The 11484-nt window shown below is 45.1% G+C and overlaps 1 protein-coding gene across 3 annotated transcripts in view; it reads left to right on the plus strand.

Moving 5' to 3' along the window:
- Nucleotides 1–7407, plus strand: part of NF1 (neurofibromin 1) — a 163420-nt gene extending 156013 nt beyond the window's left edge. For all 3 annotated transcript variants that reach the window (XM_028707813.2, XM_077919455.1, XM_077919456.1), the window contains one exon: nt 1419–7407. In XM_028707813.2, coding sequence (XP_028563646.2) covers nt 1419–1561 — 143 coding nt within the window. In that variant the 3' untranslated portion in view covers nt 1562–7407. The remainder of the gene's footprint in view (nt 1–1418) is intronic.
- The last annotated feature ends 4077 nt before the right edge of the window (nt 7408–11484 follow it).

Here is an 11484-nt window from a genome sequence, read left to right on the forward strand (position 1 = left end):
CTGAAGGTATATTGCTGAGCAGAGCTCTAGGGAACATTTTTAGCAACAAGGCTTCAAGAATGAAGAAATCGAGTCATTTGGACTACATGTGTCTAGCTTCATTGCCTGTCTTCCCTCCCTCCATATCCTGCCTTTGTTTTAGTGTGATCTGTTACTGGGAGGGTTCTTTGTGAGGCCTCCATAATAGATCAAGGAAAAGCATAAAAATGTATATATTCCTCTGCTTCCCCTGGAAGTGCTGAACCATCTGAACGGTGGGTAGCATCCTGGCAACTGTGAAATGAACTAAGCTTAGCGAATAATAGACATTAAAGGCAGGAGCCTAAAGACTCCCCAGTGGTTCATTTTGAGCCCTAAAATTGCACCCTTGCCCTGCGTTTTCCAAATGCAGATAGTGGTGTTCCTCAAGGAATGAATGAATGTGATGCTCTTTGCCAAGGATGCCTGTCAGAGATGCTGTTTCAAAGAATAATCTATCAGAACAATACAAATGACACGAAAGGGTGGGCTAAGTCACACCCTACGAGGGGAAGTAACTTGCTGTGACTAGCTAAGAGATGACTGATGTCACAGAGGAGACAGGCTAAGATTCTCTGGCAGAGCTGACCAGACCCTAAGCATTGCTGACCCTTAGCCCTGTTGGCTGGGAAAGATGGGAGTTGCTAGCCCTCAGTATCTGGAGCTGTGGGGGGGCGGCTCCCCCAGAGCAAGAGAGAGTTACGCAGCAGGCCAAGTGGCTTGAGCAGCTGGGAGGAGGCTGGAGCAGCCAGGGGAAAAGAGAAAGGCCAAGAGCTGCAGATGTTATGATTAGACCATGGGCCTGCAGGTTACTTCTGTTCTGTCTAAATAAACAGTCAGGAACATCTTGTAACCGAGGCTAGCATCACAAGTTCCACTTTTGCTTTAGTGAAGTTGATTGCTCCCTAAATGGCAGTGCGTTCCCCAGCAACCCAGCAGTGGCCACCTGGGGGTCAGATGTGCATTAGAAAAAAAACTCTTGGAACTGCCCTGGAATCCCATTAAGCCCTATCTCTGCTTCTCGCTTCACCAGCAGCTTTCCCCTTCCTTCCCAGCGCCCATGGCATACCCTTGGCACAAAAGAGAATGCCTCCTGCCTCTCTCTCTCTCCCCCCCGCCACCCATTCTGGATGCTTCTTTGATCTTAACTGCAGGCGGAGCTCCTCCTTGCATGATAACAACAGGGTGGGGAACCTGTATGGCCCTCCAGAGGTGGCTGGGCTCCCATCAGCCCGGACCACTGACCACGCTGGGAGTCCTGCTGGAGGGCCACGGACCCTCCCCGACCCTGAGTTGGCCATTTCAGATGGAGTCGTCCGGCGGAAGCTTCCACATTACCTTTCCCGCTCATGGCACTTCCCTTTTTAATTATCTTTCTTTTACTCCCACCACCACCTTAGGAATCGATAAGGAGAACGTGGAGCTCTCCCCGACCACGGCACACTCCAGCAGTGGGAGGACGCGCCACGGCTCCGCCAGCCAGGTGCAGAAGCAGCGCAGCACTGGCAGCTTCAAGCGCCACAGCATCAAAAAGATTGTCTGAAGCCTTCTCCTTTCCCCTTTGTTTTCCCTTCCTTCCATCCTTGGTTTTCTAACGTGGCGTAAGTACTTCCTGCCCCACCTCCACAAGTGGTCGTGCCGCACTTAATTTCAAACCCTCCTGCCCACTCGCCCTGTCAGCCGTGGTGCCAGACGATCAACTCTCGAAACATTTTGTCTGAATTTATTTTGGATTTTCATTTCTGTTTTTTGCCACCTTTTAAAAAAAACCAGAAGCAGCAGCAGCAACGACAACAACAACCCTTCTGTTCTTTTTTGTTTGTTTTGTTTTTAAGCTGGTAATAGCCAAACTGTGATGAACAGAACCACTTTTAAGAATCTGAAGAAAGCAGGGAAATGACCGTAGGTTGTGTTGAAAGGCAGAAATCATGTCTCTCGCATTTCAGACACGTTTTTGTTACCTTATTTGGGGGGAGCTTGTTTGTTTGTTTATGGCTTGTTTTGTATCTAAAGGGGGGGGAGTGTTAATATTCAATCCTGTTTGCACATTAGAGGTTTTGATGGCCAGTGGACACAGTCAGTATCCTGGTTTCCATCCCACATCCCTGTAGCTGTGGACATCCTTTTCCTGAGCTTAAATGGCCTCTGAACACAAGTACAGTGCAATGAGTTTAACCAAGGGGTGAGAGTTTCTGCCCCATCAAGGTGTATCTTTAATGCATCTGTGGGGAGGGGCACTTCTTTATTGTAGAGTTGGAAGGGACCACAAGCGTCATCCATTCCAACTCCTTGCAGTGCAGGAATATTTTGCCCAACGTGGGGCTCGTACCTACGACCCTGAGATTAAGAGCCTCGTACTCTACCGACTGAGCTATCCTAGCTATTCCAATGTTCCGTCCCACTCCACAGCATGGCTAGGGTGAATGTTGTGATTGTGTGGGCCTTTCCTGCTCATTCGCCCTTCCCAGCTGGGGTCCTGTGTGGACTTGATTCATTCCACAGCAGCTCCTGTGTGGAAGCTCCACTGCAGCCATTTGTGCTTGTGTCATCTTGGGCTGTTGCTCCCACAAAGATTGTTACGGCTGCTTCTCATGTGATAACTCTCCCCCACCTTCCTTGCACCACATTGACATAACTCATTGATGTTCCCAGTTAAGGAAAGGTGCCGCTAACAATTCCCAAGCACCCTAGACTTTTAATTGGCTCATACCCCTTTTTCCAAAATATCCACATTGCTCCTACTCAAAGTTTTACTTACTTTTAAAGGAGCAACTGCTGCTCTCAAACCCAGAGTGGCCCAAATATCCTTTTCTGATAGTGTAACTGTTTTGGGTTGTATCCAGCTTTAGCCGTACTTAGAGCAGACCTATTGAAATTAATGGGCGAGGCTAACAGATTTTAATTCCGTTGGGTCTGCTCTTGAGTAGAATGTAGTTGGATTCCAGGCATACACTCAAACTTTGCCCTGAGGGCTTATTTTAAAAAAGCTATAATTGGCCAGTAATCCTTGCCAACAGAAGCATGTTTCAGCTTTAGGAACCACAGACTGAAACAGCTTTCAGCCACCATGAAAGGCCTTGTCAAAATGCTATAGTGGTAATAGATGTCTCTTCTGAAAAACACGTGTGGAATAAGGGCTAGGTTGTTGGGCTAGGATGAGAGAGATGGGGATGGCTCCACCTCCCTCCCTCCCTCCCTCCCTCCCTCTCTCTCTCTCTCATAGCCTAACCATACTTCTTAGGCAGTATTGTGAAACTATATTAATAGGGGGAAAACATTTATGCTGATTGGGCTGGAGAATGGATGGGCCAAAGTCAGGCACTGAACTTTGTGGCTGAGTTGGGGTTTTGAATCTGGGTCTCTCTGGTTCTTGTCTGACACTCAGCCACTAGACTGCTGTGGCTCTGTGTTGAGATTACCAGAGTCCTCAGCAGCAACATGGATGATGAACGTGCTGCTTTGACTGGCTGCCCAAAAGTGTGCGGCTTGCCTAGATTTTGGAAGCACAAATTCTCAATGTCTAAAAAAGCATGTCAGTCAGAAATGAAATGAAATGTATGTATTGCTGACATAATCGGTTATTCAGTGGCTTCAAAGGGAATAATATACATACAATTGAAACTGTATAGTGAAATTTTAATGCTGACTTTGGGTAAATCAAATTCCACAGCATTAGACAGAGGGTGCAAATGAATGGTCCATTAGCAAGCTATTAACATTCATTTAAAATGCCATGGGTTTTATGTGTATAAAACAACTGCTTTTGGTGTATTGATTCAGAGAGGAAGTATTTTATTTTGTTCCACTCCTGGAACACAGTCTTAAGGTGCCAACAACAGTCTGCCCAACCAAGAAAAGTTTTTTGGGTTTTTTTGAGGTAGAGAAAGGAAACGCTCTTGATCATGTTGGAATTTCAGCTGAAATAGATGGGAAGGGTTAAAGTAGGATTGATGAAACTGTCGCAGGTTAGAATCCTTCAGGTTTCTTCCCAGTTCTGTGGTCAGAGGAAAGACTGCCTATTGTACCAGGACACACCTGCATTGGGAGCTTTCCTGTTCTCATTGCAGTGTGCTGGAGTGTCAAATCATAAGTCTGGGAGAAAAATAGCGCGATGTAGTCCTCAGGAGTCCTGTGCTGTGCTAACATCTCTCACTGGGCCATGTGTAGACGTTGCACCCCCAAGCCAAGGTCAGGAGATGTGCAGCTTGTGGTGCCAGAGGACTGGACAAGGTGGGTGAACCCTTTGGCTTCCCAAAGGGAGCCCTGCGCAGAAGCCCCTTTAATCCTTCCCCCCCCTCTGACGTATTCCTTTGTCTCCATCGCATACCTTGAGGGCTCACCCAAAGCTTGAGCCAGTAGGATCTCTCATGGCAGAGGTGACAGAAACAGGGAGTGGCAGAGTGTAAGCTCTGAATAGGCACAGCTAATCCTCTGCCCAGAGGATCACAGCCCGCCAGCCCATTCACAGCAATGGTCAGAATTCCAAGCACACCCACCAGGTTTCCTTATGATAACGCCCATGTTTTAGGTGTGTGGCAGCTGGGGTTTGCACAGGCAGTCACTGTGAACAGCCGAGAGAACTCTTGAGGGCAGGGGGATACAGGGGAGGAGGAGGAGAAGCATTCACAGCAGTTCAGTAGGTCTTGATGTAGCCTCTAGGCTGCGTCATCAAATCATGGGTTTGGCAAAACAGGCCAGCGAACCCAAAGTGGGGTTGGCAAGGGAAGTAATTTCCTTCTCTCTTTCTCTCTTCTTCCCACCAGCCTGCCAAACATCAGGATCTCCAGACAATCTGACTTTCCTGGTTTCTAAAATTAGGCTGTATTATGTAAGCACTCAGTTTTAGAACTTCCTTCAGCTATATAACTTTCAAGAGGTACAAATCAAGAGAGTTGGAGTGAGGTCACTCTAGCCCCACACCCCACCATTTTTAGTCTTCGTTTTGACACTGCTTTTTCTTGCTGCCAACATGCATCTTCCCTGGAGGAGGGAGGCTAGTGGGATATTTCCAGATGGGTCTTCGGCACCCTTCTCATGCTCTTTGCAAAGTTAGCCTTTAAAAAGGGGGGGGGGTGTTCAAATTCTAGAGAAACTGGTGAATTATGCACTCAAGGAATTGAACTAGAGCCCACATTGTCAGGTGCATAAAGTGTCGTCTTCACAGCACATATATTTACATTATATGTGCCAGTTGATGCATCCAGTGGAGTCAGCTTTAGTCCATGAAAGTTGATGCCGCCTTGTATGTTAAAAGCCTGTAAGAAGCTACATGCGCAATTCGAGGTTATTTGGATGTAGTAATCGGCATGGGTCAGTTGGCCAAAGACCACGGGGACCTAGTGCTGTACACAGTGATAGTAAGTGAATCTGTTGCGTTCTTCGGCCATCCAAACTATGCATATTTCGAAAGAAATCGGACTCTGCACCCTTGAGAGAAACCACTACAGGGCAGCAGAAACTCATCTGGGCAGACTTCCTAGAATCAAAAAGATAGAAAAGCTTACTTTACAAGATGTGCTTTAGCAGAGCTGATTTCTGGACTGAGGTGTCTTAACGGGATAAGGGAGCAGCAATTCAGAGGTGCTTCTTTCCAATGCAGAGATGGTGGGTGCATTGATGGCTTTGTCCCCGAACAAAACCCATTTAGTGGCTGATTTGCTCAGTGCCTTAAGTGTTTCTCTCATCCACTTGGTGAAAAATGTCCTCTCCTTAGCCACTGCAGCTGATTTGCCCTTCCACCAACTGTTGCTGTCTTCACCCTTTATTTTTTGGATATCGGCTACACAACCCAGCCAACGATTCCGTGCTGTTGCTTTAAAAGGACACCTTCTCACGGTTAGGTCCTGGGCCATTGGGGGCCATCTCATGTTCTCTGGGCCCAGAAAGCAGCAGAATACACTTCCCTGCTCTGGAGGAGGCTGTGCATCTTGCTGAGCTGCTTGTGGGTTGGTGGCATCCATGTGCCTTTAAAACAAAGTAGATCCATGAATAAATTCCTGTGTCAGCATGTTTAGACAAGAGAGGGACCTCTGGGAGTGTTTTCCTTTGCTTTTTTTAATGGAACACAGGAAAGAGGTTCTCAACCAGAGGTGTCCCAGCAGGCTTTGGCAGAGGGCTAGCAATTTGATTGTTTTGTTTAAATTTGAACCTTCTCCTAGAGGATTTCAATATCATGTCGAGAACCAAGTAACTTTGACCTGCAGCGTAAGGTTGCTGCAGGCTGTGCAGCAGGGGCTCTTCACCTGTGGCCCCGCAGATGTCGCTGGGCTTAGCTCTCCTACTGTCCCTGACCATTGGCCATGCTGGCTGGGGCTGAAGGGGAAGGTGGAGTGCGGTGGCATCTGCAGGGTCAACCTTTCCCCACTCTCACACTAAGTAAAAGGAAACCAGTTTGACACTCCTCGTTTTCAAGCACGGGCTCCATGTGCACTATTAAGTACTGTAAAGTTGTTTTGCGTTGTTCTCTTTTTTGTATTTTTTTAAATCTTTCCCCCGATTTTGAAGTTTAAGCCTGATGCATTTTCCTTGCGCGTAAAGAAGAATCCCTGTTAAATCCGCCAGTCTGTTACGCTTCCATTCGCATGCACTTGTTTTCGATAACCAAGAAACATTTCAAAGTCAACGTTTTACGGGACTGAGTGCTGAAGATTGTGGCTGGTGCTCTTTTCCTGATGGGTTTGTGGGGTTTTAGGGCTTCTTCTCCCCCTTCCTCCTGCTTTGATTCTAGTTTTAATTTCCCCCCACGATGTATTAAAGCACGTCTTAATGTTATGCAAGAGACTCTTATCCACAGAAGTCACTTTTTTTGCATTGGCCACACCCTTTTTTTTAATGCAGTATATTCACCCTGTAAATAGTTTTGTGTAAAATTTGACAGAAAAAAGTATATTTACTACACTGTAAATACATGTGACAATATATTGTATTATTTTGCTTTTTTGTAAAGCAGTTAGTTGCTGTACATGTATAACATAATGACATTTGAATATCTTTTAGTGTTTAGTAACTGTTAACGTGCTTCTTTCCTCCCTGCTGTTGCGTTCTGTCATTGAAAGGAAGTGATGCTGTGTACTATAAACCTAATGCCATGTATTATAGAACTTGCTACTTCCCGTTGGGGCCTCAACCTTGAAGACCGGTTCCCTCTCCTCCTCTGTCTACAATCCTGTTAATATTTGTAAGTGCTAGTGCAAGGCGTTGGGCGTGAGCCCCGCAGACTTGCACACTTATGGGTGGGTAATTGGAGGTATATATATAAATATATAAATATATATTAAAATTAAAATAAACCTGTAGAGATCATGGTTTCAAGCAATTGTTGTTTACCCCCCACTTTCCCTCATGTATGTACTTCCCTTTTTTTGAAGTAAAAAATGTAAATTCAACCTGCTTTTGACTTGTTGGAGTAATTATTTGCTTGTGCGTCTTTAATGGTTCTAAACCCATTTTCATCACTTGATTTGGGTCGTGGCTCAGTCCTGAATCTAATCTGTAAAGGCTTCGCCTGGGGTGTGTGAAATACTAAGGGCAGAGCAGCCATTTCCCAAAAGCAATTGATCACATCTCAGAATAAGAGGCTATCTGTATACCAGGATGCCTCAAAGCTGTAGAAAAAGTACAGAATATGGGTTGGGTGTATCATTTAAAGTCTACTCAATATGATCCAGAGTAGATTCCAATGTATAGTTAGCAGAGTACAAACTTAAACATGTTGTGGGATTCCCAAAAATAGACCAGAGGCAATATTTCATCCAGCAGAGCTTTAATGCTACTGAAGGCAAATGAGCATAATGGTCACAAATCCAACACATTCAGAATTGGCACTGTCCATAAATAATCCAGTTGCAGCAGACTTAAACTTATACTTGCAATAACTTAGAATAAATCTAAAACCTTTGCACTATGCTTACTTTGTACAGAACACCACACAGAGGGAAAAGAGATAAAAAAGAGAAAGTGAAATTCAGGCTCATTCTGGCCCTACTTTTATAGTCAGCATGACCTTGATTGAAAGAGATAAGAGAACCAGTTCAAACCAGCTGTACTTCGCTTCTCTGAAAGTATAACCCAAACAATCATAGACCTTCTGCTTGTTTCTCACACAGATAAGCTTCCAGAACCCTCCTGAATTAAGTAGAATAGGAAAGATCTCTACACATGAGATCAGTACTTTCTGTACTAAGAAATGCAAACTGACAGGATGCACAGTCCAGGTTTCGACGATTCTGAGTTTTTCTTTGTGCTCTTCAAAGTTTCTAACCCTTATGAGCAGCAAAGACAGCTTTGAAAAGGTGGATGGGTCAGTGCATGGGATAATCTCAAAAGCCAAAGGAAGTCGGCGGGAATAAGATGTCAAAGGGTTGAGGGCTTCTTCCCTTTGGATTAGCAAAACCAAAATGAATCATTCAAAGCAGTGAATGTTTCAGAGTAAATGATGAGTACTCTGGTTGGAGACTTCATGTGCTTTTGCTTACATGGCACAGAACATGGCCAATCGTGTTTTTTAAAATAACCACTCCCAAAAGACACATGCTAATAAGGGCTTCCAAAAGAGGCTTCTATGCGGCCTTGAGCTGAGTGCCTTACACAAATGACTTCTGCTTCACACTTTTATACAGTGGTACCTTGGGTTACATATGCTTCAGGTTACAGACGCTTCAGGTTACATCCGCTAACCCAGAAATAGTACCTCAGGTTAAGAACTTTGCTTCAGGATGAGAACAGAAATCGTGCTCCGGCGGTGCAGCGGCAGCAGGAGGCCCCGTTAGCTAAAGTGGTGCTTCAGGTTAAGAATAGTTTCAGGTTAAGTACGGACCTCCGGAACGAATTAAGTACTTAACCCGAGGTTTCCACTGTAGTACCTTTCATGAAACTGAAATGCTGGTGGTCAAGTGCTCTTAACACTTACCGGTAGTTCCTGCCCACTGTTGCCAAGTGTTCTTGATTGGCAATGGATCTCCAAAGCCTCAGATGAAAGCTACCTAGCTTTTTTCTAATGTGGAGGAACCAGGAACTGAGCTTGGGACCTTGTGCATGCACAGTATGAGATTCCAGGTAGCAGAAAAGTTCTCCCATGGTTCCCCCTCTCCTCCCCTCCCAGTTCTGCCATTGGTTTATGAGGGAAAGAATTGCATTTGAAAATAATCAGAGGGGTGGATTCAGTTATGGGTGAGGTGCAGGTGGCTACAAGGTGTCCTTTTATTCTACAAATCCGTCTCAGTACAGTGGTACCTCAGGTTACATACGCTTCAGGTTACAGACTCTGCTAACCCAGAAATATTACCTCGGGTTAAGAACTTTGCTTCAGGATAAGAACAGAAATTGTGCAGCTGCGGCGTAGCAGCAGCAGGAGGCCCTATTAACTAAAGTGGTGCTTCAGGTTAAGAACAGACCTCCAGAACGAATTAAGTTCTTAACCTGAGGTACTACTGTACTGGTAATGCTGCAGCCTTCTTGGGTGCTCAGGCTTCAGTTAAAGTCCAGGAAAAGACATCCCAAGACAACTCATATGAAACTGATGGACGGCAGAGCCAGGGCACAGTTTGGGGTGCAGTGCCTCAGAATTCCAACAGGGGGCTGGAACCTCTGATTAACTACCAAGACAGCTAACCAGAAGGGGGTGGAGCCAGCACTTTCGGAGGGAATATAAAAGGAGCCGTTTCTGAGAGAATGTTCAGATAGGGTTTAGTTTGAGAGGAGAGAGAATTGGTTCTGGGTTGAAACATCCACTCTGAGGAACATATCCAAAGCTAGAGAAAGGAGTCTCTGAGCTTAGTGTGAAGGATGGTGTGTGGTATTAGGCCAGGAGTTAACTGGGAGGCTGAGGCTGAGCCAGAAGAAGTAGAAGCTAAAAGGATACAGTCTACTTGGGTCTCGTTCCAGTCAGGAGGGGAGAGATTCTTCTAGAAAGAGAAGACTCCCAAATCAGTTAAGAGGGGTGTGGTGATCCCCTGGGTCTGTTACTTGGAGTACCTCAGGAGTGGGGTTGTCAAAGGGTTGGGTAACTGACAGAAAGTACCATCTTGTTTAAGAACCAAAGTATTAAGCTGCAACACCTGTGCAACAACTGAGTTAAGGAATTGAGGTGAAATAACTGGAAATAAGCTGAGCATTTACCATCTAGTCTAGAAACCTATAACATCTACCTGAAGCGAAGTAACTGAACATAAGCAACTGAAGTTTAAAAGAAGCTGCGCTTGATTAGAAGCCCGTAACATCCATTAGATTCAGTATAAATACTATTAGGTGAACGGTTTCCTGAAATAACATTATATCCTGATGTATCCTTTGTCCACGTCGTTCTGTTAAATCTTTCTTACTCATTCCAACTTCTGCATTAGTCTCCCAAGTACCAAAGTTTTCCCTCACACAAAATCCAAAAAGGTAACCTGTGGTGGTTATTATGGAGTGTGTATGCAGTTTGGATCTGCTGCAATTGGTATATAAGCTGTGGGATCCGCTACAGAAGCTTTTTCAAATCAGAGGTGCTGCAGAGCTCAGGAAAGTTTACTGGGGGGGAAAAGCAACACACGTCCCTCAGCCACCTTGCAATAAAGTTCAGAACGCCATGCCCTACCAATTCTGAAGTGCCCTGAGGATGAAGGAGGAAAATGGAAAATGCCTTTTGTGGAAGAAAGTGTTTGAGAACCTGCTGGGCAGATTTTGGCACAGCTCTAATTCTGAGCAAGGTAGAAATTGGGGAGCCGGACTGTGCAAGTTAAACACATGCAGTCCTGGAGCTCCCTCTGCTGACTTCCAAAGATCATTTCCACCTCACCCAGCAAATGAGGGTGCCATTCCCTCACAGAGAGAAGCATTCACCACCCCACGAAGCCCATCACCCACCCCTTCCCGGCAATAATAATAATAATAATAATAATAATAATTTATTATTTATACCCCACCCATCTGGCTGGGCTTCCCCAGCCACTCTGGGCGGCTTCCAAAAAAATATTAAAATACTGTAATACATCAAACATTAAGTTTCCCTAGATTTTATAAGCCAGGATGGCCATGGATCAAGGAGACTGGAAAGTGTCCATAGGTTTTGCAGCTTAAATGTTTAGTTCAATGGTTCAACATATCATATCAGATACAGTGCAGGGTTAGCAAAATAATTACAACCCCAGGGCTGGGGGCAGGGAGAGACCCGATATACATGCATACAGATTTTGTCTTTTTAACTAGGAGAATAACAAAACCCACAGTCAAAAACATCCTTAAAATGCAGACAACTTTGACTCATCACTCCTTTAACAAATTTTGATGCCCTCAGGGATGACCTATTTTTTTTCTGTAGTCTTAAGGTTGCAGTCTTCAATTAAAATTTAAACATGAAATTAATCTTAAGTTCCCCAAGTGTAAAGAAAGCACCTGAGAGATAAATCAGGATTTGTATCCCCATAAAAAATTGCAGTCCTGAACAATGGTTGCAAACCTTCCCCCCTCCCACCCTACCGGCCCTGG

The sequence above is a fragment of the Podarcis muralis genome, chromosome 15, assembly GCF_964188315.1.
Source record: "Podarcis muralis chromosome 15, rPodMur119.hap1.1, whole genome shotgun sequence".
NCBI classification, from domain to species: domain Eukaryota; kingdom Metazoa; phylum Chordata; class Lepidosauria; order Squamata; family Lacertidae; genus Podarcis; species Podarcis muralis.